The sequence below is a fragment of the Ochotona princeps genome, chromosome 17 (genome assembly GCF_030435755.1).
Source record: "Ochotona princeps isolate mOchPri1 chromosome 17, mOchPri1.hap1, whole genome shotgun sequence".
Classification (NCBI taxonomy): domain Eukaryota; kingdom Metazoa; phylum Chordata; class Mammalia; order Lagomorpha; family Ochotonidae; genus Ochotona; species Ochotona princeps.
Window position 1 is genome coordinate 47,469,943 of NC_080848.1, and position 27,250 is coordinate 47,497,192.

Sequence of the window (27,250 nt, forward strand, 5' to 3'; positions counted from 1 at the left end):
TCAGGCCAAAGCCCAGCACTCCATCTGGGTCACCCCTGTGGATATGGGGACCTCACTTCTTGCTTAGACCCGCATTGCACTGCCTGAACAGGCGCGGTAGCAGGCAGCTGTGTCCCAAGTGGGGGACCTGGCTTGGTCGGGGCATTATTAGCCTTTTATCCCACCACAAAGGCTTGCCCCCCCCCCACACACACACACAGGTGGGACCTTGGGGTCCTCCCAGCCCCTGGTCAAGGCTGAATCCTGGTGGACAGGGTAAACCAGTGTAGAAATGGCCAGGCATGGCAGCCTAGCCCTCATTTCCTTCTGCTTAGAAAGACTAGAGGCCCTGCAGCGTGTGGGAGGGCCTGTTCACCCCCCAGCACCTGTTGCTTCCCAAACCAGAATGAAAGGGAAAGCGGTCTGTTAACACGGGTGGGGGTGCTGAGGCTGGGCTGGCAGCAGGAGCCAGCTCCTTTCTGTCCTGCCTGGAGAAGCCAGAGCCATGAGAGCAAGCACGCTGATGTCGCCCCTTACTGAGAAGGGGTGCTTTTAGCCAGCCCCGGTGTGGGGGCTCTGTGCATAGCTAAGATTAGACGGAGCTGTATCTAGACGGGTTCCCCGCCCTCCTGCTCTGAGCAGCGTCTAAGGGGTCAGCAATATCCTGTTCAGAGACAGGACAGGTCCCTGGGTTTGTCTGTTTCCCCCACACCCCCCTCCAAAAATGCACGGCTCCTTCATAGCATTGCCTGGGAAGACAGCCAAGAGGCAGTGCCGGGATTCCTCAAACCTACAAGAAGATGCTTAACAGAGAAACGATTGGATTCATCTGCATTGCGCCCATCATCCACACTTTTTTTTTTTTTTTAAGATTTCTTATTATTGGAAAGCCAGAAATACAGAGAGGAGGAGAGACAGAGAGGAAGATCTTCCATCCGATGTTTCACTGCCCAAGTGAGCCGCAACGGGCCGGCGCGAGCCTGTCCGATGCCGGGAACCAGAAACCTCCTCCGGGTCTCCCACGCGGGTGGGATTGGGCCGTCCTCGACTGCTTTCCCAGGCCACAAGCAGGGAGCTGGATGGGAAGTGGAGCTGCCGGGATTAGAACCGGCAGCCGTACGGGATCCCGGGGCGTTCAAGGCGAGGGCTGTAGCCGCTAGGCCACGCCGCCGGGCCCCATCATCCACACTTTCAAGACGACGCCCTTGGTGAAGGAAACACAGCCTCTTACACCCAGGAAGAGCCGAGTGTCATACAAAGCTTTCATTCAATCCTTGTCTTGTGGGAAGCTAGCAGTTCTTAGGACAGGGAGAAGACATTCACGCGGAGCCGTGGTGTGCTTTGCTTCCTTCCTTGTGACTCATGGAAAACAACCAGAGAAGATAGTATTGAGGCCAGGGATGCTCTCTTCTGTTTGTTTTTCAAGATTTACTTATATTTTATTGGAAAGGCAGAGCTACAGAGAGCAGGAGAGACAGAGGAAGATCTTTCACTTCCCAAGTGATTAACGTGGCCGGTGCTGCACCTATCCACAGCCAGGAGCCAGGAACTCCCGCCAGGTCTCCCACACGGGTGCAGGGTCCCAAGGCTTTGGGCCGGCCTCCACTGCTTTCCCAGGCCACAAGCAGGGAGCTGGATGGGAAGTGGAGGTGCCGGGACGACAGTGGGCACACATTTGGGATGCCAGCGTATTCAAGGTGAGGACTTTAGCCGCTAAGCCACCATGCCGCGCCCTCTTCTGCTACTTTTAACCAGGAGAGCGGGGGGAGGCACAAAGGACAGATGACACCAGGGAATTGGGTCTGCTGCTTGGTGTTCCAAGGTTTGACACGAGCCCAGGTGTTCCCGGCTTGCGAATAGCTCCCTTGTCCACCGATGTACTCAGCTCCTTCATGAGAGGCCGAGATGAAGCCCAGACTTGACTATTGGGAATCAACCAGTAGATGGAAGACCTTTCTGTATTTCTTCCTCAGTCATCATAAAATAAACAAATATGGCCCGGCGTGATAGCCTAGTGGCTGAAGTCTTCGCCTTGAATGCGCCGGATTCCCATGTGGGCGCCGGTTCTGATCCCGGCTGCCCGGCTTCCCATCTAGCTCCCTGCTGGTGGCCTGGGAAAGTAGTCGAGGACGCTCCAGCACTGGGACCCTGCACCCGTGTGGGAGATCCGGAGGAAGCTCCTGGCTCCTGGGTTTGGATGGTCTCAGCTCCAGCTGTTGCAGTCACTTGGGGAGTGAACCATTAGAGGGAAGATCTTCTACTCTGTGTCTCCTCCCTGTAGATCTACCTTACCAATAAAAATAAATAAATCTTCAAAAAAAGAAAAAAACCCAGATAATCCCATGAATCTTTCTTTAAAATTGCACATGGCCCTGACTGGCCGGCCAGGACACTTCCGTCCATCTGCAAGGTGGGTGCTGGCTCCGTGAGCCCTGGAGGTGGGGAATCCAACAAGGCCTGTGCGATCTGGCCCAGGTCCTTGAGCCTGCCTGCACAGTGGGTGCTGTGTCCGTGAACTTCAGAGGCAGGGGCTCCACTGGGCCCAGGTTGCCTGGCCCCGGACATTTGGCCCCGCCTGCACGGTGGATGCCAGATTTCTGATCCCTGGGGGTAGCCATTGCGGTGGGCCGTGGGGTCATTTGGGCTGGGACTTTGACTCTGCCTGTGTGGTGGGTGCTAGCTCCGCGAGCCCCAGGGGTCAGAAGTGCTCTGGGGCACAGGTTGCCGGGCCCACAGGTGAGGTGGGTGCCAGGCCCATGAAGCCCAGGAGTGGGCTTCTGGCAGGTCCTTGGTTTGGTTGCCTGGCCTGGATCCTTGGGCCCATCTGCATCGTGAACCCCAGGGTTCTGTGGACCCCAGGGATGGAGAGTCTGGCATGACGGCTCTCTGGTCACTTGGCCTAGGTTCTCGAACTCACCTGCATGGTCGGTGCCAAGTCCATGAGCCCCAGGGTTGGGGATGTGGCAGGGCACAGGACCTTGACTGGGCACATGTTCCACCTGTGAGAACTGGTCTTCCTCGGTGTGGAGGATGGAGTGCTGGACCGCAGGCCATGGTGAACACTGCCCATTGTTCCTGCAGAGGCTGTCTGGTCCCATACAGAGAATCAAGAACAGAACCCCAGCCAAACGATAACGGGAACTATCTGGACAAAATGGAGACTCTCAGGTTGACCATGCCAGCCAATGGACATTGGAAGGGATTTCTCATCCACAGATCGGCCGGACCGACAGCATTTCAGAACTGTCACACAACAACAGCGCTGATGGTGTATATCCACACTCGTCCCCTGGGCGGGCACGTGGGGGGCAGGCTAGCCTTTCTCTCCGCACTCCACATCCCTCTGCCCGCCCGCTCAGGACACCCCGTCGCAGTCGTCAGGATGGCGTCCCTCCCGGCGTGGGCAGCCGAGACCCTCCCCCTGCCCCCCTCCCCCTCCCCCGTGGGAACCCAGCCGGCTGCTCGGGGCGGGGCGGGGCGACGGCGGCGGTGGGCGGGACATGCAGATGTCGGGGCTCGGGCCCCGCCCCCAGCAGCGCGTCCGAGCCGCGCGCGAGTGGAGACGAGCTTGGGCGGCGGCGGCCGAGGAGGAGCAGGGGGAGCAGGAGGAGGTGGCGCGGCAGGCGCGTGGGCCGGCGGGGCGGGGCGGCGGGTCCGGGGTGTGGCGTGGGGTGGGCGTGAGTGTGAGGGGCAGGGTGTGTTTGGGTGGAGTGCGCGTGTTGGTTGTTTGGGCATCGCTTCTCGGCCTTTTGGCTAAGATCAAGTGTAGTATCTGTTCTTATCAGTTTAATATCTGATACGTCCTCTATCCGAGGACAATATATTAAATGGATTTTTGGACGCTGGAGTTGGACTAGGAGCTTGCTCCATCCACTCCGCGCATCGACCTCGTATTGCAGTACCTCCAGGAACGGTGCACCCCGTTTGGGGAAAGAGTTGTGGTTGCAACAACAGGCCTTGCTTTCCCGCTCTCTGCATGTTGGCTTTTGCCTTCTCAGTCTTGCTTCTCCACCGTCTCTTCCTGCCACTTGTCTTGCTGCTGCTTTTCCTACGCGCTTTTCGCTCACCAGCAAGCCACGCTTGTCATGTAAACTTGCTAGCACACCTTGCTAGTTGACACCTTGCTAGTTGCTTTCAACAGTGGGATTGCGCCAAGATGTCTTCCATTCACTCTTTCGCTTCCCCCAGGACCACCATGCCTGCCACTGGCTCAGGCCAAAGCCCAGCACTCCATCTGGGTCACCCCTGTGGATATGGGGACCTCACTTCTTGCTTAGACCCGCATTGCACTGCCTGAACAGGCGCGGTAGCAGGCAGCTGTGTCCCAAGTGGGGGACCTGGCTTGGTCGGGGCATTATTAGCCTTTTATCCCACCACAAAGGCTTGCCCCCCCCCCCCCCCCCCCACACACACAGGTGGGACCTTGGGGTCCTCCCAGCCCCTGGTCAAGGCTGAATCCTGGTGGACAGGGTAAACCAGTGTAGAAATGGCCAGGCATGGCAGCCTAGCCCTCATTTCCTTCTGCTTAGAAAGACTAGAGGCCCTGCAGCGTGTGGGAGGGCCTGTTCACCCCCCAGCACCTGTTGCTTCCCAAACCAGAATGAAAGGGAAAGCGGTCTGTTAACACGGGTGGGGGTGCTGAGGCTGGGCTGGCAGCAGGAGCCAGCTCCTTTCTGTCCTGCCTGGAGAAGCCAGAGCCATGAGAGCAAGCACGCTGATGTCGCCCCTTACTGAGAAGGGGTGCTTTTAGCCAGCCCCGGTGTGGGGGCTCTGTGCATAGCTAAGATTAGACGGAGCTGTATCTAGACGGGTTCCCCGCCCTCCTGCTCTGAGCAGCGTCTAGGGGGTCAGCAATATCCTGTTCAGAGACAGGACAGGTCCCTGGGTTTGTCTGTTTCCCCCACACCCCCCTCCAAAAATGCACGGCTCCTTCATAGCATTGCCTGGGAAGACAGCCAAGAGGCAGTGCCGGGATTCCTCAAACCTACAAGAAGATGCTTAACAGAGAAACGATTGGATTCATCTGCATTGCGCCCATCATCCACACTTTTTTTTTTTTTTTTAAGATTTCTTATTATTGGAAAGCCAGAAATACAGAGAGGAGGAGAGACAGAGAGGAAGATCTTCCATCCGATGTTTCACTGCCCAAGTGAGCCGCAACGGGCCGGCGCGAGCCTGTCCGATGCCGGGAACCAGAAACCTCCTCCGGGTCTCCCACGCGGGTGGGATTGGGCCGTCCTCGACTGCTTTCCCAGGCCACAAGCAGGGAGCTGGATGGGAAGTGGAGCTGCCGGGATTAGAACCGGCAGCCGTACGGGATCCCGGGGCGTTCAAGGCGAGGGCTGTAGCCGCTAGGCCACGCCGCCGGGCCCCATCATCCACACTTTCAAGACGACGCCCTTGGTGAAGGAAACACAGCCTCTTACACCCAGGAAGAGCCGAGTGTCATACAAAGCTTTCATTCAATCCTTGTCTTGTGGGAAGCTAGCAGTTCTTAGGACAGGGAGAAGACATTCACGCGGAGCCGTGGTGTGCTTTGCTTCCTTCCTTGTGACTCATGGAAAACAACCAGAGAAGATAGTATTGAGGCCAGGGATGCTCTCTTCTGTTTGTTTTTCAAGATTTACTTATATTTTATTGGAAAGGCAGAGCTACAGAGAGCAGGAGAGACAGAGGAAGATCTTTCACTTCCCAAGTGATCAACGTGGCCGGTGCTGCACCTATCCACAGCCAGGAGCCAGGAACTCCCGCCAGGTCTCCCACACGGGTGCAGGGTCCCAAGGCTTTGGGCCGGCCTCCACTGCTTTCCCAGGCCACAAGCAGGGAGCTGGATGGGAAGTGGAGGTGCCGGGACGACAGTGGGCACACATTTGGGATGCCAGCGTATTCAAGGTGAGGACTTTAGCCGCTAAGCCACCATGCCGCGCCCTCTTCTGCTACTTTTAACCAGGAGAGCGGGGGGAGGCACAAAGGACAGATGACACCAGGGAATTGGGTCTGCTGCTTGGTGTTCCAAGGTTTGACACGAGCCCAGGTGTTCCCGGCTTGCGAATAGCTCCCTTGTCCACCGATGTACTCAGCTCCTTCATGAGAGGCCGAGATGAAGCCCAGACTTGACTATTGGGAATCAACCAGTAGATGGAAGACCTTTCTGTATTTCTTCCTCAGTCATCATAAAATAAACAAATATGGCCCGGCGTGATAGCCTAGTGGCTGAAGTCTTCGCCTTGAATGCGCCGGATTCCCATGTGGGCGCCGGTTCTGATCCCGGCTGCCCGGCTTCCCATCTAGCTCCCTGCTGGTGGCCTGGGAAAGTAGTCGAGGACGCTCCAGCACTGGGACCCTGCACCCGTGTGGGAGATCCGGAGGAAGCTCCTGGCTCCTGGGTTTGGATGGTCTCAGCTCCAGCTGTTGCAGTCACTTGGGGAGTGAACCATTAGAGGGAAGATCTTCTACTCTGTGTCTCCTCCCTGTAGATCTACCTTACCAATAAAAATAAATAAATCTTCAAAAAAAGAAAAAAACCCAGATAATCCCATGAATCTTTCTTTAAAATTGCACATGGCCCTGACTGGCCGGCCAGGACACTTCCGTCCATCTGCAAGGTGGGTGCTGGCTCCGTGAGCCCTGGAGGTGGGGAATCCAACAAGGCCTGTGCGATCTGGCCCAGGTCCTTGAGCCTGCCTGCACAGTGGGTGCTGTGTCCGTGAACTTCAGAGGCAGGGGCTCCACTGGGCCCAGGTTGCCTGGCCCCGGACATTTGGCCCCGCCTGCACGGTGGATGCCAGATTTCTGATCCCTGGGGGTAGCCATTGCGGTGGGCCGTGGGGTCATTTGGGCTGGGACTTTGACTCTGCCTGTGTGGTGGGTGCTAGCTCCGCGAGCCCCAGGGGTCAGAAGTGCTCTGGGGCACAGGTTGCCGGGCCCACAGGTGAGGTGGGTGCCAGGCCCATGAAGCCCAGGAGTGGGCTTCTGGCAGGTCCTTGGTTTGGTTGCCTGGCCTGGATCCTTGGGCCCATCTGCATCGTGAACCCCAGGGTTCTGTGGACCCCAGGGATGGAGAGTCTGGCATGACGGCTCTCTGGTCACTTGGCCTAGGTTCTCGAACTCACCTGCATGGTCGGTGCCAAGTCCATGAGCCCCAGGGTTGGGGATGTGGCAGGGCACAGGACCTTGACTGGGCACATGTTCCACCTGTGAGAACTGGTCTTCCTCGGTGTGGAGGATGGAGTGCTGGACCGCAGGCCATGGTGAACACTGCCCATTGTTCCTGCAGAGGCTGTCTGGTCCCATACAGAGAATCAAGAACAGAACCCCAGCCAAACGATAACGGGAACTATCTGGACAAAATGGAGACTCTCAGGTTGACCATGCCAGCCAATGGACATTGGAAGGGATTTCTCATCCACAGATCGGCCGGACCGACAGCATTTCAGAACTGTCACACAACAACAGCGCTGATGGTGTATATCCACACTCGTCCCCTGGGCGGGCACGTGGGGGGCAGGCTAGCCTTTCTCTCCGCACTCCACATCCCTCTGCCCGCCCGCTCAGGACACCCCGTCGCAGTCGTCAGGATGGCGTCCCTCCCGGCGTGGGCAGCCGAGACCCTCCCCCTGCCCCCCTCCCCCTCCCCCGTGGGAACCCAGCCGGCTGCTCGGGGCGGGGCGGGGCGACGGCGGCGGTGGGCGGGACATGCAGATGTCGGGGCTCGGGCCCCGCCCCCAGCAGCGCGTCCGAGCCGCGCGCGAGTGGAGACGAGCTTGGGCGGCGGCGGCCGAGGAGGAGCAGGGGGAGCAGGAGGAGGTGGCGCGGCAGGCGCGTGGGCCGGCGGGGCGGGGCGGCGGGTCCGGGGTGTGGCGTGGGGTGGGCGTGAGTGTGAGGGGCAGGGTGTGTTTGGGTGGAGTGCGCGTGTTGGTTGTTTGGGCATCGCTTCTCGGCCTTTTGGCTAAGATCAAGTGTAGTATCTGTTCTTATCAGTTTAATATCTGATACGTCCTCTATCCGAGGACAATATATTAAATGGATTTTTGGACGCTGGAGTTGGACTAGGAGCTTGCTCCATCCACTCCGCGCATCGACCTCGTATTGCAGTACCTCCAGGAACGGTGCACCCCGTTTGGGGAAAGAGTTGTGGTTGCAACAACAGGCCTTGCTTTCCCGCTCTCTGCATGTTGGCTTTTGCCTTCTCAGTCTTGCTTCTCCACCGTCTCTTCCTGCCACTTGTCTTGCTGCTGCTTTTCCTACGCGCTTTTCGCTCACCAGCAAGCCACGCTTGTCATGTAAACTTGCTAGCACACCTTGCTAGTTGACACCTTGCTAGTTGCTTTCAACAGTGGGATTGCGCCAAGATGTCTTCCATTCACTCTTTCGCTTCCCCCAGGACCACCATGCCTGCCACTGGCTCAGGCCAAAGCCCAGCACTCCATCTGGGTCACCCCTGTGGATATGGGGACCTCACTTCTTGCTTAGACCCGCATTGCACTGCCTGAACAGGCGCGGTAGCAGGCAGCTGTGTCCCAAGTGGGGGACCTGGCTTGGTCGGGGCATTATTAGCCTTTTATCCCACCACAAAGGCTTGCCCCCCCCCCCCCCCCCCACACACACAGGTGGGACCTTGGGGTCCTCCCAGCCCCTGGTCAAGGCTGAATCCTGGTGGACAGGGTAAACCAGTGTAGAAATGGCCAGGCATGGCAGCCTAGCCCTCATTTCCTTCTGCTTAGAAAGACTAGAGGCCCTGCAGCGTGTGGGAGGGCCTGTTCACCCCCCAGCACCTGTTGCTTCCCAAACCAGAATGAAAGGGAAAGCGGTCTGTTAACACGGGTGGGGGTGCTGAGGCTGGGCTGGCAGCAGGAGCCAGCTCCTTTCTGTCCTGCCTGGAGAAGCCAGAGCCATGAGAGCAAGCACGCTGATGTCGCCCCTTACTGAGAAGGGGTGCTTTTAGCCAGCCCCGGTGTGGGGGCTCTGTGCATAGCTAAGATTAGACGGAGCTGTATCTAGACGGGTTCCCCGCCCTCCTGCTCTGAGCAGCGTCTAGGGGGTCAGCAATATCCTGTTCAGAGACAGGACAGGTCCCTGGGTTTGTCTGTTTCCCCCACACCCCCCTCCAAAAATGCACGGCTCCTTCATAGCATTGCCTGGGAAGACAGCCAAGAGGCAGTGCCGGGATTCCTCAAACCTACAAGAAGATGCTTAACAGAGAAACGATTGGATTCATCTGCATTGCGCCCATCATCCACACTTTTTTTTTTTTTTTTAAGATTTCTTATTATTGGAAAGCCAGAAATACAGAGAGGAGGAGAGACAGAGAGGAAGATCTTCCATCCGATGTTTCACTGCCCAAGTGAGCCGCAACGGGCCGGCGCGAGCCTGTCCGATGCCGGGAACCAGAAACCTCCTCCGGGTCTCCCACGCGGGTGGGATTGGGCCGTCCTCGACTGCTTTCCCAGGCCACAAGCAGGGAGCTGGATGGGAAGTGGAGCTGCCGGGATTAGAACCGGCAGCCGTACGGGATCCCGGGGCGTTCAAGGCGAGGGCTGTAGCCGCTAGGCCACGCCGCCGGGCCCCATCATCCACACTTTCAAGACGACGCCCTTGGTGAAGGAAACACAGCCTCTTACACCCAGGAAGAGCCGAGTGTCATACAAAGCTTTCATTCAATCCTTGTCTTGTGGGAAGCTAGCAGTTCTTAGGACAGGGAGAAGACATTCACGCGGAGCCGTGGTGTGCTTTGCTTCCTTCCTTGTGACTCATGGAAAACAACCAGAGAAGATAGTATTGAGGCCAGGGATGCTCTCTTCTGTTTGTTTTTCAAGATTTACTTATATTTTATTGGAAAGGCAGAGCTACAGAGAGCAGGAGAGACAGAGGAAGATCTTTCACTTCCCAAGTGATCAACGTGGCCGGTGCTGCACCTATCCACAGCCAGGAGCCAGGAACTCCCGCCAGGTCTCCCACACGGGTGCAGGGTCCCAAGGCTTTGGGCCGGCCTCCACTGCTTTCCCAGGCCACAAGCAGGGAGCTGGATGGGAAGTGGAGGTGCCGGGACGACAGTGGGCACACATTTGGGATGCCAGCGTATTCAAGGTGAGGACTTTAGCCGCTAAGCCACCATGCCGCGCCCTCTTCTGCTACTTTTAACCAGGAGAGCGGGGGGAGGCACAAAGGACAGATGACACCAGGGAATTGGGTCTGCTGCTTGGTGTTCCAAGGTTTGACACGAGCCCAGGTGTTCCCGGCTTGCGAATAGCTCCCTTGTCCACCGATGTACTCAGCTCCTTCATGAGAGGCCGAGATGAAGCCCAGACTTGACTATTGGGAATCAACCAGTAGATGGAAGACCTTTCTGTATTTCTTCCTCAGTCATCATAAAATAAACAAATATGGCCCGGCGTGATAGCCTAGTGGCTGAAGTCTTCGCCTTGAATGCGCCGGATTCCCATGTGGGCGCCGGTTCTGATCCCGGCTGCCCGGCTTCCCATCTAGCTCCCTGCTGGTGGCCTGGGAAAGTAGTCGAGGACGCTCCAGCACTGGGACCCTGCACCCGTGTGGGAGATCCGGAGGAAGCTCCTGGCTCCTGGGTTTGGATGGTCTCAGCTCCAGCTGTTGCAGTCACTTGGGGAGTGAACCATTAGAGGGAAGATCTTCTACTCTGTGTCTCCTCCCTGTAGATCTACCTTACCAATAAAAATAAATAAATCTTCAAAAAAAGAAAAAAACCCAGATAATCCCATGAATCTTTCTTTAAAATTGCACATGCAGAACATTACTCAGTGGGAGATACCACTCATTCTGCAAAACAGTTACCATGTGGTTGTTAGGCCAAAACTGTGGGAAACAGGATCTGGGTGGGACTACATGGAAGCTCCTGGCTCCTGGCCTCAGATTCACTCAGCTTTAACCGTTGAAGCCACTTGGGGAGTGAAACAGCAGATGGGACATCCTCTCATGCTCTGTGAATCTGTCTTTGCAATTAAAAAAAAAAATATATATATATATGTATGTGTGTATATATATATATATATATATCTTTTACATTTGCGCACACACACACACACACACACACACGTACGTATGTATGTGATACACCCATGCCAGGCTGCAGTCCCTGCAGGTAGGCACCAGGACCAAGATAAGAAGCAGTCCAAGCCAGTCCAGGTTGCCGTGGGTCAGGTCTGGATGTGCACGGACCAGGCGGGCCAGCTCGTGACATCCGTTGGCAGATTGAGAGCCAGAATGGGGTACAGGAGGGGCTGGGTCAGGCCCCAAAACCGGCCAGTTCACACTGGAACCGGGATGGTGATCTGACTGTGCAAAGCTGGGTGATAGCACCAACCAACATAAGCTCGAACCGGGAGCGGGCTGGACCAAACCGGGCTGAAGCTCCCCTGGTAGATGCCATGGTGAGATGAGCCATGTCAGTATGGGGGTTGTGAGTGCTGTGTCCATGAGCAACGGGGGTGGAGGGGTCCGATGGCCCTGACTGGCCGGCCAGGACACTTCCGTCCATCTGCAAGGTGGGTGCTGGCTCCGTGAGCCCTGGAGGTGGGGAATCCAACAAGGCCTGTGCGATCTGGCCCAGGTCCTTGAGCCTGCCTGCACAGTGGGTGCTGTGTCCGTGAACTTCAGAGGCAGGGGCTCCACTGGGCCCAGGTTGCCTGGCCCCGGACATTTGGCCCCGCCTGCACGGTGGATGCCAGATTTCTGATCCCTGGGGGTAGCCATTGCGGTGGGCCGTGGGGTCATTTGGGCTGGGACTTTGACTCTGCCTGTGTGGTGGGTGCTAGCTCCGCGAGCCCCAGGGGTCAGAAGTGCTCTGGGGCACAGGTTGCCGGGCCCACAGGTGAGGTGGGTGCCAGGCCCATGAAGCCCAGGAGTGGGCTTCTGGCAGGTCCTTGGTTTGGTTGCCTGGCCTGGATCCTTGGGCCCATCTGCATCGTGAACCCCAGGGTTCTGTGGACCCCAGGGATGGAGAGTCTGGCATGACGGCTCTCTGGTCACTTGGCCTAGGTTCTCGAACTCACCTGCATGGTCGGTGCCAAGTCCATGAGCCCCAGGGTTGGGGATGTGGCAGGGCACAGGACCTTGACTGGGCACATGTTCCACCTGTGAGAACTGGTCTTCCTCGGTGTGGAGGATGGAGTGCTGGACCGCAGGCCATGGTGAACACTGCCCATTGTTCCTGCAGAGGCTGTCTGGTCCCATACAGAGAATCAAGAACAGAACCCCAGCCAAACGATAACGGGAACTATCTGGACAAAATGGAGACTCTCAGGTTGACCATGCCAGCCAATGGACATTGGAAGGGATTTCTCATCCACAGATCGGCCGGACCGACAGCATTTCAGAACTGTCACACAACAACAGCGCTGATGGTGTATATCCACACTCGTCCCCTGGGCGGGCACGTGGGGGGCAGGCTAGCCTTTCTCTCCGCACTCCACATCCCTCTGCCCGCCCGCTCAGGACACCCCGTCGCAGTCGTCAGGATGGCGTCCCTCCCGGCGTGGGCAGCCGAGACCCTCCCCCTGCCCCCCTCCCCCTCCCCCGTGGGAACCCAGCCGGCTGCTCGGGGCGGGGCGGGGCGACGGCGGCGGTGGGCGGGACATGCAGATGTCGGGGCTCGGGCCCCGCCCCCAGCAGCGCGTCCGAGCCGCGCGCGAGTGGAGACGAGCTTGGGCGGCGGCGGCCGAGGAGGAGCAGGGGGAGCAGGAGGAGGTGGCGCGGCAGGCGCGTGGGCCGGCGGGGCGGGGCGGCGGGTCCGGGGTGTGGCGTGGGGTGGGCGTGAGTGTGAGGGGCAGGGTGTGTTTGGGTGGAGTGCGCGTGTTGGTTGTTTGGGCATCGCTTCTCGGCCTTTTGGCTAAGATCAAGTGTAGTATCTGTTCTTATCAGTTTAATATCTGATACGTCCTCTATCCGAGGACAATATATTAAATGGATTTTTGGACGCTGGAGTTGGACTAGGAGCTTGCTCCATCCACTCCGCGCATCGACCTGGTATTGCAGTACCTCCAGGAACGGTGCACCCCGTTTGGGGAAAGAGTTGTGGTTGCAACAACAGGCCTTGCTTTCCCGCTCTCTGCATGTTGGCTTTTGCCTTCTCAGTCTTGCTTCTCCACCGTCTCTTCCTGCCACTTGTCTTGCTGCTGCTTTTCCTACGCGCTTTTCGCTCACCAGCAAGCCACGCTTGTCATGTAAACTTGCTAGCACACCTTGCTAGTTGACACCTTGCTAGTTGCTTTCAACAGTGGGATTGCGCCAAGATGTCTTCCATTCACTCTTTCGCTTCCCCCAGGACCACCATGCCTGCCACTGGCTCAGGCCAAAGCCCAGCACTCCATCTGGGTCACCCCTGTGGATATGGGGACCTCACTTCTTGCTTAGACCCGCATTGCACTGCCTGAACAGGCGCGGTAGCAGGCAGCTGTGTCCCAAGTGGGGGACCTGGCTTGGTCGGGGCATTATTAGCCTTTTATCCCACCACAAAGGCTTGCCCCCCCCCCCCCCACACACACACAGGTGGGACCTTGGGGTCCTCCCAGCCCCTGGTCAAGGCTGAATCCTGGTGGACAGGGTAAACCAGTGTAGAAATGGCCAGGCATGGCAGCCTAGCCCTCATTTCCTTCTGCTTAGAAAGACTAGAGGCCCTGCAGCGTGTGGGAGGGCCTGTTCACCCCCCAGCACCTGTTGCTTCCCAAACCAGAATGAAAGGGAAAGCGGTCTGTTAACACGGGTGGGGGTGCTGAGGCTGGGCTGGCAGCAGGAGCCAGCTCCTTTCTGTCCTGCCTGGAGAAGCCAGAGCCATGAGAGCAAGCACGCTGATGTCGCCCCTTACTGAGAAGGGGTGCTTTTAGCCAGCCCCGGTGTGGGGGCTCTGTGCATAGCTAAGATTAGACGGAGCTGTATCTAGACGGGTTCCCCGCCCTCCTGCTCTGAGCAGCGTCTAGGGGGTCAGCAATATCCTGTTCAGAGACAGGACAGGTCCCTGGGTTTGTCTGTTTCCCCCACACCCCCCTCCAAAAATGCACGGCTCCTTCATAGCATTGCCTGGGAAGACAGCCAAGAGGCAGTGCCGGGATTCCTCAAACCTACAAGAAGATGCTTAACAGAGAAACGATTGGATTCATCTGCATTGCGCCCATCATCCACACTTTTTTTTTTTTTTTTAAGATTTCTTATTATTGGAAAGCCAGAAATACAGAGAGGAGGAGAGACAGAGAGGAAGATCTTCCATCCGATGTTTCACTGCCCAAGTGAGCCGCAACGGGCCGGCGCGAGCCTGTCCGATGCCGGGAACCAGAAACCTCCTCCGGGTCTCCCACGCGGGTGGGATTGGGCCGTCCTCGACTGCTTTCCCAGGCCACAAGCAGGGAGCTGGATGGGAAGTGGAGCTGCCGGGATTAGAACCGGCAGCCGTACGGGATCCCGGGGCGTTCAAGGCGAGGGCTGTAGCCGCTAGGCCACGCCGCCGGGCCCCATCATCCACACTTTCAAGACGACGCCCTTGGTGAAGGAAACACAGCCTCTTACACCCAGGAAGAGCCGAGTGTCATACAAAGCTTTCATTCAATCCTTGTCTTGTGGGAAGCTAGCAGTTCTTAGGACAGGGAGAAGACATTCACGCGGAGCCGTGGTGTGCTTTGCTTCCTTCCTTGTGACTCATGGAAAACAACCAGAGAAGATAGTATTGAGGCCAGGGATGCTCTCTTCTGTTTGTTTTTCAAGATTTACTTATATTTTATTGGAAAGGCAGAGCTACAGAGAGCAGGAGAGACAGAGGAAGATCTTTCACTTCCCAAGTGATCAACGTGGCCGGTGCTGCACCTATCCACAGCCAGGAGCCAGGAACTCCCGCCAGGTCTCCCACACGGGTGCAGGGTCCCAAGGCTTTGGGCCGGCCTCCACTGCTTTCCCAGGCCACAAGCAGGGAGCTGGATGGGAAGTGGAGGTGCCGGGACGACAGTGGGCACACATTTGGGATGCCAGCGTATTCAAGGTGAGGACTTTAGCCGCTAAGCCACCATGCCGCGCCCTCTTCTGCTACTTTTAACCAGGAGAGCGGGGGGAGGCACAAAGGACAGATGACACCAGGGAATTGGGTCTGCTGCTTGGTGTTCCAAGGTTTGACACGAGCCCAGGTGTTCCCGGCTTGCGAATAGCTCCCTTGTCCACCGATGTACTCAGCTCCTTCATGAGAGGCCGAGATGAAGCCCAGACTTGACTATTGGGAATCAACCAGTAGATGGAAGACCTTTCTGTATTTCTTCCTCAGTCATCATAAAATAAACAAATATGGCCCGGCGTGATAGCCTAGTGGCTGAAGTCTTCGCCTTGAATGCGCCGGATTCCCATGTGGGCGCCGGTTCTGATCCCGGCTGCCCGGCTTCCCATCTAGCTCCCTGCTGGTGGCCTGGGAAAGTAGTCGAGGACGCTCCAGCACTGGGACCCTGCACCCGTGTGGGAGATCCGGAGGAAGCTCCTGGCTCCTGGGTTTGGATGGTCTCAGCTCCAGCTGTTGCAGTCACTTGGGGAGTGAACCATTAGAGGGAAGATCTTCTACTCTGTGTCTCCTCCCTGTAGATCTACCTTACCAATAAAAATAAATAAATCTTCAAAAAAAGAAAAAAACCCAGATAATCCCATGAATCTTTCTTTAAAATTGCACATGCAGAACATTACTCAGTGGGAGATACCACTCATTCTGCAAAACAGTTACCATGTGGTTGTTAGGCCAAAACTGTGGGAAACAGGATCTGGGTGGGACTACATGGAAGCTCCTGGCTCCTGGCCTCAGATTCACTCAGCTTTAACCGTTGAAGCCACTTGGGGAGTGAAACAGCAGATGGGACATCCTCTCATGCTCTGTGAATCTGTCTTTGCAATTAAAAAAAAAAATATATATATATATGTATGTGTGTATATATATATATATATATATCTTTTACATTTGCGCACACACACACACACACACACACACGTACGTATGTATGTGATACACCCATGCCAGGCTGCAGTCCCTGCAGGTAGGCACCAGGACCAAGATAAGAAGCAGTCCAAGCCAGTCCAGGTTGCCGTGGGTCAGGTCTGGATGTGCACGGACCAGGCGGGCCAGCTCGTGACATCCGTTGGCAGATTGAGAGCCAGAATGGGGTACAGGAGGGGCTGGGTCAGGCCCCAAAACCGGCCAGTTCACACTGGAACCGGGATGGTGATCTGACTGTGCAAAGCTGGGTGATAGCACCAACCAACATAAGCTCGAACCGGGAGCGGGCTGGACCAAACCGGGCTGAAGCTCCCCTGGTAGATGCCATGGTGAGATGAGCCATGTCAGTATGGGGGTTGTGAGTGCTGTGTCCATGAGCAACGGGGGTGGAGGGGTCCGATGGCCCTGACTGGCCGGCCAGGACACTTCCGTCCATCTGCAAGGTGGGTGCTGGCTCCGTGAGCCCTGGAGGTGGGGAATCCAACAAGGCCTGTGCGATCTGGCCCAGGTCCTTGAGCCTGCCTGCACAGTGGGTGCTGTGTCCGTGAACTTCAGAGGCAGGGGCTCCACTGGGCCCAGGTTGCCTGGCCCCGGACATTTGGCCCCGCCTGCACGGTGGATGCCAGATTTCTGATCCCTGGGGGTAGCCATTGCGGTGGGCCGTGGGGTCATTTGGGCTGGGACTTTGACTCTGCCTGTGTGGTGGGTGCTAGCTCCGCGAGCCCCAGGGGTCAGAAGTGCTCTGGGGCACAGGTTGCCGGGCCCACAGGTGAGGTGGGTGCCAGGCCCATGAAGCCCAGGAGTGGGCTTCTGGCAGGTCCTTGGTTTGGTTGCCTGGCCTGGATCCTTGGGCCCATCTGCATCGTGAACCCCAGGGTTCTGTGGACCCCAGGGATGGAGAGTCTGGCATGACGGCTCTCTGGTCACTTGGCCTAGGTTCTCGAACTCACCTGCATGGTCGGTGCCAAGTCCATGAGCCCCAGGGTTGGGGATGTGGCAGGGCACAGGACCTTGACTGGGCACATGTTCCACCTGTGAGAACTGGTCTTCCTCGGTGTGGAGGATGGAGTGCTGGACCGCAGGCCATGGTGAACACTGCCCATTGTTCCTGCAGAGGCTGTCTGGTCCCATACAGAGAATCAAGAACAGAACCCCAGCCAAACGATAACGGGAACTATCTGGACAAAATGGAGACTCTCAGGTTGACCATGCCAGCCAATGGACATTGGAAGGGATTTCTCATCCACAGATCGGCCGGACCGACAGCATTTCAGAACTGTCACACAACAACAGCGCTGATGGTGTATATCCACACTCGTCCCCTGGGCGGGCACGTGGGGGGCAGGCTAGCCTTTCTCTCCGCACTCCACATCCCTCTGCCCGCCCGCTCAGGACACCCCGTCGCAGTCGTCAGGATGGCGTCCCTCCCGGCGTGGGCAGCCGAGACCCTCCCCCTGCCCCCCTCCCCCTCCCCCGTGGGAACCCAGCCGGCTGCTCGGGGCGGGGCGGGGCGACGGCGGCGGTGGGCGGGACATGCAGATGTCGGGGCTCGGGCCCCGCCCCCAGCAGCGCGTCCGAGCCGCGCGCGAGTGGAGACGAGCTTGGGCGGCGGCGGCCGAGGAGGAGCAGGGGGAGCAGGAGGAGGTGGCGCGGCAGGCGCGTGGGCCGGCGGGGCGGGGCGGCGGGTCCGGGGTGTGGCGTGGGGTGGGCGTGAGTGTGAGGGGCAGGGTGTGTTTGGGTGGAGTGCGCGTGTTGGTTGTTTGGGCATCGCTTCTCGGCCTTTTGGCTAAGATCAAGTGTAGTATCTGTTCTTATCAGTTTAATATCTGATACGTCCTCTATCCGAGGACAATATATTAAATGGATTTTTGGACGCTGGAGTTGGACTAGGAGCTTGCTCCATCCACTCCGCGCATCGACCTGGTATTGCAGTACCTCCAGGAACGGTGCACCCCGTTTGGGGAAAGAGTTGTGGTTGCAACAACAGGCCTTGCTTTCCCGCTCTCTGCATGTTGGCTTTTGCCTTCTCAGTCTTGCTTCTCCACCGTCTCTTCCTGCCACTTGTCTTGCTGCTGCTTTTCCTACGCGCTTTTCGCTCACCAGCAAGCCACGCTTGTCATGTAAACTTGCTAGCACACCTTGCTAGTTGACACCTTGCTAGTTGCTTTCAACAGTGGGATTGCGCCAAGATGTCTTCCATTCACTCTTTCGCTTCCCCCAGGACCACCATGCCTGCCACTGGCTCAGGCCAAAGCCCAGCACTCCATCTGGGTCACCCCTGTGGATATGGGGACCTCACTTCTTGCTTAGACCCGCATTGCACTGCCTGAACAGGCGCGGTAGCAGGCAGCTGTGTCCCAAGTGGGGGACCTGGCTTGGTCGGGGCATTATTAGCCTTTTATCCCACCACAAAGGCTTGCCCCCCCCCCCCCCCACACACACACAGGTGGGACCTTGGGGTCCTCCCAGCCCCTGGTCAAGGCTGAATCCTGGTGGACAGGGTAAACCAGTGTAGAAATGGCCAGGCATGGCAGCCTAGCCCTCATTTCCTTCTGCTTAGAAAGACTAGAGGCCCTGCAGCGTGTGGGAGGGCCTGTTCACCCCCCAGCACCTGTTGCTTCCCAAACCAGAATGAAAGGGAAAGCGGTCTGTTAACACGGGTGGGGGTGCTGAGGCTGGGCTGGCAGCAGGAGCCAGCTCCTTTCTGTCCTGCCTGGAGAAGCCAGAGCCATGAGAGCAAGCACGCTGATGTCGCCCCTTACTGAGAAGGGGTGCTTTTAGCCAGCCCCGGTGTGGGGGCTCTGTGCATAGCTAAGATTAGACGGAGCTGTATCTAGACGGGTTCCCCGCCCTCCTGCTCTGAGCAGCGTCTAGGGGGTCAGCAATATCCTGTTCAGAGACAGGACAGGTCCCTGGGTTTGTCTGTTTCCCCCACACCCCCCTCCAAAAATGCACGGCTCCTTCATAGCATTGCCTGGGAAGACAGCCAAGAGGCAGTGCCGGGATTCCTCAAACCTACAAGAAGATGCTTAACAGAGAAACGATTGGATTCATCTGCATTGCGCCCATCATCCACACTTTTTTTTTTTTTTTAAGATTTCTTATTATTGGAAAGCCAGAAATACAGAGAGGAGGAGAGACAGAGAGGAAGATCTTCCATCCGATGTTTCACTGCCCAAGTGAGCCGCAACGGGCCGGCGCGAGCCTGTCCGATGCCGGGAACCAGAAACCTCCTCCGGGTCTCCCACGCGGGTGGGATTGGGCCGTCCTCGACTGCTTTCCCAGGCCACAAGCAGGGAGCTGGATGGGAAGTGGAGCTGCCGGGATTAGAACCGGCAGCCGTACAGGATCCCGGGGCGTTCAAGGCGAGGGCTGTAGCCGCTAGGCCACGCCGCCGGGCCCCATCATCCACACTTTCAAGACGACGCCCTTGGTGAAGGAAACACAGCCTCTTACACCCAGGAAGAGCCGAGTGTCATACAAAGCTTTCATTCAATCCTTGTCTTGTGGGAAGCTAGCAGTTCTTAGGACAGGGAGAAGACATTCACGCGGAGCCGTGGTGTGCTTTGCTTCCTTCCTTGTGACTCATGGAAAACAACCAGAGAAGATAGTATTGAGGCCAGGGATGCTCTCTTCTGTTTGTTTTTCAAGATTTACTTATATTTTATTGGAAAGGCAGAGCTACAGAGAGCAGGAGAGACAGAGGAAGATCTTTCACTTCCCAAGTGATCAACGTGGCCGGTGCTGCACCTATCCACAGCCAGGAGCCAGGAACTCCCGCCAGGTCTCCCACACGGGTGCAGGGTCCCAAGGCTTTGGGCCGGCCTCCACTGCTTTCCCAGGCCACAAGCAGGGAGCTGGATGGGAAGTGGAGGTGCCGGGACGACAGTGGGCACACATTTGGGATGCCAGCGTATTCAAGGTGAGGACTTTAGCCGCTAAGCCACCATGCCGCGCCCTCTTCTGCTACTTTTAACCAGGAGAGCGGGGGGAGGCACAAAGGACAGATGACACCAGGGAATTGGGTCTGCTGCTTGGTGTTCCAAGGTTTGACACGAGCCCAGGTGTTCCCGGCTTGCGAATAGCTCCCTTGTCCACCGATGTACTCAGCTCCTTCATGAGAGGCCGAGATGAAGCCCAGACTTGACTATTGGGAATCAACCAGTAGATGGAAGACCTTTCTGTATTTCTTCCTCAGTCATCATAAAATAAACAAATATGGCCCGGCGTGATAGCCTAGTGGCTGAAGTCTTCGCCTTGAATGCGCCGGATTCCCATGTGGGCGCCGGTTCTGATCCCGGCTGCCCGGCTTCCCATCTAGCTCCCTGCTGGTGGCCTGGGAAAGTAGTCGAGGACGCTCCAGCACTGGGACCCTGCACCCGTGTGGGAGATCCGGAGGAAGCTCCTGGCTCCTGGGTTTGGATGGTCTCAGCTCCAGCTGTTGCAGTCACTTGGGGAGTGAACCATTAGAGGGAAGATCTTCTACTCTGTGTCTCCTCCCTGTAGATCTACCTTACCAATAAAAATAAATAAATCTTCAAAAAAAGAAAAAAACCCAGATAATCCCATGAATCTTTCTTTAAAATTGCACATGCAGAACATTACTCAGTGGGAGATACCACTCATTCTGCAAAACAGTTACCATGTGGTTGTTAGGCCAAAACTGTGGGAAACAGGATCTGGGTGGGACTACATGGAAGCTCCTGGCTCCTGGCCTCAGATTCACTCAGCTTTAACCGTTGAAGCCACTTGGGGAGTGAAACAGCAGATGGGACATCCTCTCATGCTCTGTGAATCTGTCTTTGCAATTAAAAAAAAAAATATATATATATATGTATGTGTGTATATATATATATATATATATCTTTTACATTTGCGCACACACACACACACACACACACACGTACGTATGTATGTGATACACCCATGCCAGGCTGCAGTCCCTGCAGGTAGGCACCAGGACCAAGATAAGAAGCAGTCCAAGCCAGTCCAGGTTGCCGTGGGTCAGGTCTGGATGTGCACGGACCAGGCGGGCCAGCTCGTGACATCCGTTGGCAGATTGAGAGCCAGAATGGGGTACAGGAGGGGCTGGGTCAGGCCCCAAAACCGGCCAGTTCACACTGGAACCGGGATGGTGATCTGACTGTGCAAAGCTGGGTGATAGCACCAACCAACATAAGCTCGAACCGGGAGCGGGCTGGACCAAACCGGGCTGAAGCTCCCCTGGTAGATGCCATGGTGAGATGAGCCATGTCAGTATGGGGGTTGTGAGTGCTGTGTCCATGAGCAACGGGGGTGGAGGGGTCCGATGGCCCTGACTGGCCGGCCAGGACACTTCCGTCCATCTGCAAGGTGGGTGCTGGCTCCGTGAGCCCTGGAGGTGGGGAATCCAACAAGGCCTGTGCGATCTGGCCCAGGTCCTTGAGCCTGCCTGCACAGTGGGTGCTGTGTCCGTGAACTTCAGAGGCAGGGGCTCCACTGGGCCCAGGTTGCCTGGCCCCGGACATTTGGCCCCGCCTGCACGGTGGATGCCAGATTTCTGATCCCTGGGGGTAGCCATTGCGGTGGGCCGTGGGGTCATTTGGGCTGGGACTTTGACTCTGCCTGTGTGGTGGGTGCTAGCTCCGCGAGCCCCAGGGGTCAGAAGTGCTCTGGGGCACAGGTTGCCGGGCCCACAGGTGAGGTGGGTGCCAGGCCCATGAAGCCCAGGAGTGGGCTTCTGGCAGGTCCTTGGTTTGGTTGCCTGGCCTGGATCCTTGGGCCCATCTGCATCGTGAACCCCAGGGTTCTGTGGACCCCAGGGATGGAGAGTCTGGCATGACGGCTCTCTGGTCACTTGGCCTAGGTTCTCGAACTCACCTGCATGGTCGGTGCCAAGTCCATGAGCCCCAGGGTTGGGGATGTGGCAGGGCACAGGACCTTGACTGGGCACATGTTCCACCTGTGAGAACTGGTCTTCCTCGGTGTGGAGGATGGAGTGCTGGACCGCAGGCCATGGTGAACACTGCCCATTGTTCCTGCAGAGGCTGTCTGGTCCCATACAGAGAATCAAGAACAGAACCCCAGCCAAACGATAACGGGAACTATCTGGACAAAATGGAGACTCTCAGGTTGACCATGCCAGCCAATGGACATTGGAAGGGATTTCTCATCCACAGATCGGCCGGACCGACAGCATTTCAGAACTGTCACACAACAACAGCGCTGATGGTGTATATCCACACTCGTCCCCTGGGCGGGCACGTGGGGGGCAGGCTAGCCTTTCTCTCCGCACTCCACATCCCTCTGCCCGCCCGCTCAGGACACCCCGTCGCAGTCGTCAGGATGGCGTCCCTCCCGGCGTGGGCAGCCGAGACCCTCCCCCTGCCCCCCTCCCCCTCCCCCGTGGGAACCCAGCCGGCTGCTCGGGGCGGGGCGGGGCGACGGCGGCGGTGGGCGGGACATGCAGATGTCGGGGCTCGGGCCCCGCCCCCAGCAGCGCGTCCGAGCCGCGCGCGAGTGGAGACGAGCTTGGGCGGCGGCGGCCGAGGAGGAGCAGGGGGAGCAGGAGGAGGTGGCGCGGCAGGCGCGTGGGCCGGCGGGGCGGGGCGGCGGGTCCGGGGTGTGGCGTGGGGTGGGCGTGAGTGTGAGGGGCAGGGTGTGTTTGGGTGGAGTGCGCGTGTTGGTTGTTTGGGCATCGCTTCTCGGCCTTTTGGCTAAGATCAAGTGTAGTATCTGTTCTTATCAGTTTAATATCTGATACGTCCTCTATCCGAGGACAATATATTAAATGGATTTTTGGACGCTGGAGTTGGACTAGGAGCTTGCTCCATCCACTCCGCGCATCGACCTGGTATTGCAGTACCTCCAGGAACGGTGCACCCCGTTTGGGGAAAGAGTTGTGGTTGCAACAACAGGCCTTGCTTTCCCGCTCTCTGCATGTTGGCTTTTGCCTTCTCAGTCTTGCTTCTCCACCGTCTCTTCCTGCCACTTGTCTTGCTGCTGCTTTTTCTACGCGCTTTTCGCTCACCAGCAAGCCACGCTTGTCATGTAAACTTGCTAGCACACCTTGCTAGTTGACACCTTGCTAGTTGCTTTCAACAGTGGGATTGCGCCAAGATGTCTTCCATTCACTCTTTCGCTTCCCCCAGGACCACCATGCCTGCCACTGGCTCAGGCCAAAGCCCAGCACTCCATCTGGGTCACCCCTGTGGATATGGGGACCTCACTTCTTGCTTAGACCCGCATTGCACTGCCTGAACAGGCGCGGTAGCAGGCAGCTGTGTCCCAAGTGGGGGACCTGGCTTGGTCGGGGCATTATTAGCCTTTTATCCCACCACAAAGGCTTGCCCCCCCCCCCCCCACACACACACAGGTGGGACCTTGGGGTCCTCCCAGCCCCTGGTCAAGGCTGAATCCTGGTGGACAGGGTAAACCAGTGTAGAAATGGCCAGGCATGGCAGCCTAGCCCTCATTTCCTTCTGCTTAGAAAGACTAGAGGCCCTGCAGCGTGTGGGAGGGCCTGTTCACCCCCCAGCACCTGTTGCTTCCCAAACCAGAATGAAAGGGAAAGCGGTCTGTTAACACGGGTGGGGGTGCTGAGGCTGGGCTGGCAGCAGGAGCCAGCTCCTTTCTGTCCTGCCTGGAGAAGCCAGAGCCATGAGAGCAAGCACGCTGATGTCGCCCCTTACTGAGAAGGGGTGCTTTTAGCCAGCCCCGGTGTGGGGGCTCTGTGCATAGCTAAGATTAGACGGAGCTGTATCTAGACGGGTTCCCCGCCCTCCTGCTCTGAGCAGCGTCTAGGGGGTCAGCAATATCCTGTTCAGAGACAGGACAGGTCCCTGGGTTTGTCTGTTTCCCCCACACCCCCCTCCAAAAATGCACGGCTCCTTCATAGCATTGCCTGGGAAGACAGCCAAGAGGCAGTGCCGGGATTCCTCAAACCTACAAGAAGATGCTTAACAGAGAAACGATTGGATTCATCTGCATTGCGCCCATCATCCACACTTTTTTTTTTTTTTTTAAGATTTCTTATTATTGGAAAGCCAGAAATACAGAGAGGAGGAGAGACAGAGAGGAAGATCTTCCATCCGATGTTTCACTGCCCAAGTGAGCCGCAACGGGCCGGCGCGAGCCTGTCCGATGCCGGGAACCAGAAACCTCCTCCGGGTCTCCCACGCGGGTGGGATTGGGCCGTCCTCGACTGCTTTCCCAGGCCACAAGCAGGGAGCTGGATGGGAAGTGGAGCTGCCGGGATTAGAACCGGCAGCCGTACGGGATCCCGGGGCGTTCAAGGCGAGGGCTGTAGCCGCTAGGCCACGCCGCCGGGCCCCATCATCCACACTTTCAAGACGACGCCCTTGGTGAAGGAAACACAGCCTCTTACACCCAGGAAGAGCCGAGTGTCATACAAAGCTTTCATTCAATCCTTGTCTTGTGGGAAGCTAGCAGTTCTTAGGACAGGGAGAAGACATTCACGCGGAGCCGTGGTGTGCTTTGCTTCCTTCCTTGTGACTCATGGAAAACAACCAGAGAAGATAGTATTGAGGCCAGGGATGCTCTCTTCTGTTTGTTTTTCAAGATTTACTTATATTTTATTGGAAAGGCAGAGCTACAGAGAGCAGGAGAGACAGAGGAAGATCTTTCACTTCCCAAGTGATCAACGTGGCCGGTGCTGCACCTATCCACAGCCAGGAGCCAGGAACTCCCGCCAGGTCTCCCACACGGGTGCAGGGTCCCAAGGGCTTTGGGCCGGCCTCCACTGCTTTCCCAGGCCACAAGCAGGGAGCTGGATGGGAAGTGGAGGTGCCGGGACGACAGTGGGCACACATTTGGGATGCCAGCGTATTCAAGGTGAGGACTTTAGCCGCTAAGCCACCATGCCGCGCCCTCTTCTGCTACTTTTAACCAGGAGAGCGGGGGGGAGGCACAAAGGACAGATGACACCAGGGAATTGGGTCTGCTGCTTGGTGTTCCAAGGTTTGACACGAGCCCAGGTGTTCCCGGCTTGCGAATAGCTCCCTTGTCCACCGATGTACTCAGCTCCTTCATGAGAGGCCGAGATGAAGCCCAGACTTGACTATTGGGAATCAACCAGTAGATGGAAGACCTTTCTGTATTTCTTCCTCAGTCATCATAAAATAAACAAATATGGCCCGGCGTGATAGCCTAGTGGCTGAAGTCTTCGCCTTGAATGCGCCGGATTCCCATGTGGGCGCCGGTTCTGATCCCGGCTGCCCGGCTTCCCATCTAGCTCCCTGCTGGTGGCCTGGGAAAGTAGTCGAGGACGCTCCAGCACTGGGACCCTGCACCCGTGTGGGAGATCCGGAGGAAGCTCCTGGCTCCTGGGTTTGGATGGTCTCAGCTCCAGCTGTTGCAGTCACTTGGGGAGTGAACCATTAGAGGGAAGATCTTCTACTCTGTGTCTCCTCCCTGTAGATCTACCTTACCAATAAAAATAAATAAATCTTCAAAAAAGAAAAAAAACCCAGATAATCCCATGAATCTTTCTTTAAAATTGCACATGCAGAACATTACTCAGTGGGAGATACCACTCATTCTGCAAAACAGTTACCATGTGGTTGTTAGGCCAAAACTGTGGGAAACAGGATCTGGGTGGGACTACATGGAAGCTCCTGGCTCCTGGCCTCAGATTCACTCAGCTTTAACCGTTGAAGCCACTTGGGGAGTGAAACAGCAGATGGGACATCCTCTCATGCTCTGTGAATCTGTCTTTGCAATTAAAAAAAAAATATATATATATATATGTATGTGTGTATATATATATATATATATATATCTTTTACATTTGCGCACACACACACACACACACACACACGTACGTATGTATGTGATACACCCATGCCAGGCTGCAGTCCCTGCAGGTAGGCACCAGGACCAAGATAAGAAGCAGTCCAAGCCAGTCCAGGTTGCCGTGGGTCAGGTCTGGATGTGCACGGACCAGGCGGGCCAGCTCGTGACATCCGTTGGCAGATTGAGAGCCAGAATGGGGTACAGGAGGGGCTGGGTCAGGCCCCAAAACCGGCCAGTTCACACTGGAACCGGGATGGTGATCTGACTGTGCAAAGCTGGGTGATAGCACCAACCAACATAAGCTCGAACCGGGAGCGGGCTGGACCAAACCGGGCTGAAGCTCCCCTGGTAGATGCCATGGTGAGATGAGCCATGTCAGTATGGGGGTTGTGAGTGCTGTGTCCATGAGCAACGGGGGTGGAGGGGGTCCGATGGCCCTGACTGGCCGGCCAGGACACTTCCGTCCATCTGCAAGGTGGGTGCTGGCTCCGTGAGCCCTGGAGGTGGGGAATCCAACAAGGCCTGTGCGATCTGGCCCAGGTCCTTGAGCCTGCCTGCACAGTGGGTGCTGTGTCCGTGAACTTCAGAGGCAGGGGCTCCACTGGGCCCAGGTTGCCTGGCCCCGGACATTTGGCCCCGCCTGCACGGTGGATGCCAGATTTCTGATCCCTGGGGGTAGCCATTGCGGTGGGCCGTGGGGTCATTTGGGCTGGGACTTTGACTCTGCCTGTGTGGTGGGTGCTAGCTCCGCGAGCCCCAGGGGTCAGAAGTGCTCTGGGGCACAGGTTGCCGGGCCCACAGGTGAGGTGGGTGCCAGGCCCATGAAGCCCAGGAGTGGGCTTCTGGCAGGTCCTTGGTTTGGTTGCCTGGCCTGGATCCTTGGGCCCATCTGCATCGTGAACCCCAGGGTTCTGTGGACCCCAGGGATGGAGAGTCTGGCATGACGGCTCTCTGGTCACTTGGCCTAGGTTCTCGAACTCACCTGCATGGTCGGTGCCAAGTCCATGAGCCCCAGGGTTGGGGATGTGGCAGGGCACAGGACCTTGACTGGGCACATGTTCCACCTGTGAGAACTGGTCTTCCTCGGTGTGGAGGATGGAGTGCTGGACCGCAGGCCATGGTGAACACTGCCCATTGTTCCTGCAGAGGCTGTCTGGTCCCATACAGAGAATCAAGAACAGAACCCCAGCCAAACGATAACGGGAACTATCTGGACAAAATGGGAGACTCTCAGGTTGACCATGCCAGCCAATGGACATTGGAAGGGATTTCTCATCCACAGATCGGCCGGACCGACAGCATTTCAGAACTGTCACACAACAACAGCGCTGATGGTGTATATCCACACTCGTCCCCTGGGCGGGCACGTGGGGGGCAGGCTAGCCTTTCTCTCCGCACTCCACATCCCTCTGCCCGCCCGCTCAGGACACCCCGTCGCAGTCGTCAGGATGGCGTCCCTCCCGGCGTGGGCAGCCGAGACCCCTCCCCCTCCCCCCC

At 57.2% G+C, this 27,250-nt stretch overlaps 1 protein-coding gene and 5 non-coding genes across 6 annotated transcripts in view; all 6 read left to right on the forward strand.

Annotated features, from left to right (window-relative positions):
* Positions 1–27,250, forward strand: part of LOC131482428 (spidroin-1) — a 65,067-nt gene that overhangs the window by 5,636 nt on the left and 32,181 nt on the right. The window contains exons 3-8 of the mRNA XM_058676466.1: positions 3,434–3,606; positions 4,395–4,449; positions 7,629–7,805; positions 12,540–12,716; positions 17,449–17,625; positions 22,358–22,530. Of these exons, the coding sequence (XP_058532449.1) occupies positions 3,434–3,606; positions 4,395–4,449; positions 7,629–7,805; positions 12,540–12,716; positions 17,449–17,625; positions 22,358–22,530 (932 nt within the window). The remainder of the gene's footprint in view (positions 1–3,433; positions 3,607–4,394; positions 4,450–7,628; positions 7,806–12,539; positions 12,717–17,448; positions 17,626–22,357; positions 22,531–27,250) is intronic.
* LOC131482481 (U2 spliceosomal RNA) lies at positions 3,713–3,903 on the forward strand. The gene has a single exon (XR_009247038.1). It is a non-coding gene; the product is annotated as a U2 spliceosomal RNA (small nuclear RNA).
* Positions 7,908–8,098, forward strand: LOC131482482 (U2 spliceosomal RNA). Its single transcript, XR_009247039.1, has one exon. It is a non-coding gene; the product is annotated as a U2 spliceosomal RNA (small nuclear RNA).
* Positions 12,819–13,009, forward strand: LOC131482471 (U2 spliceosomal RNA). The gene has a single exon (XR_009247028.1). It is a non-coding gene; the product is annotated as a U2 spliceosomal RNA (small nuclear RNA).
* LOC131482472 (U2 spliceosomal RNA) lies at positions 17,728–17,918 on the forward strand. The gene has a single exon (XR_009247029.1). It is a non-coding gene; the product is annotated as a U2 spliceosomal RNA (small nuclear RNA).
* On the forward strand, positions 22,637–22,827 carry LOC131482473 (U2 spliceosomal RNA). Its single transcript, XR_009247030.1, has one exon. It is a non-coding gene; the product is annotated as a U2 spliceosomal RNA (small nuclear RNA).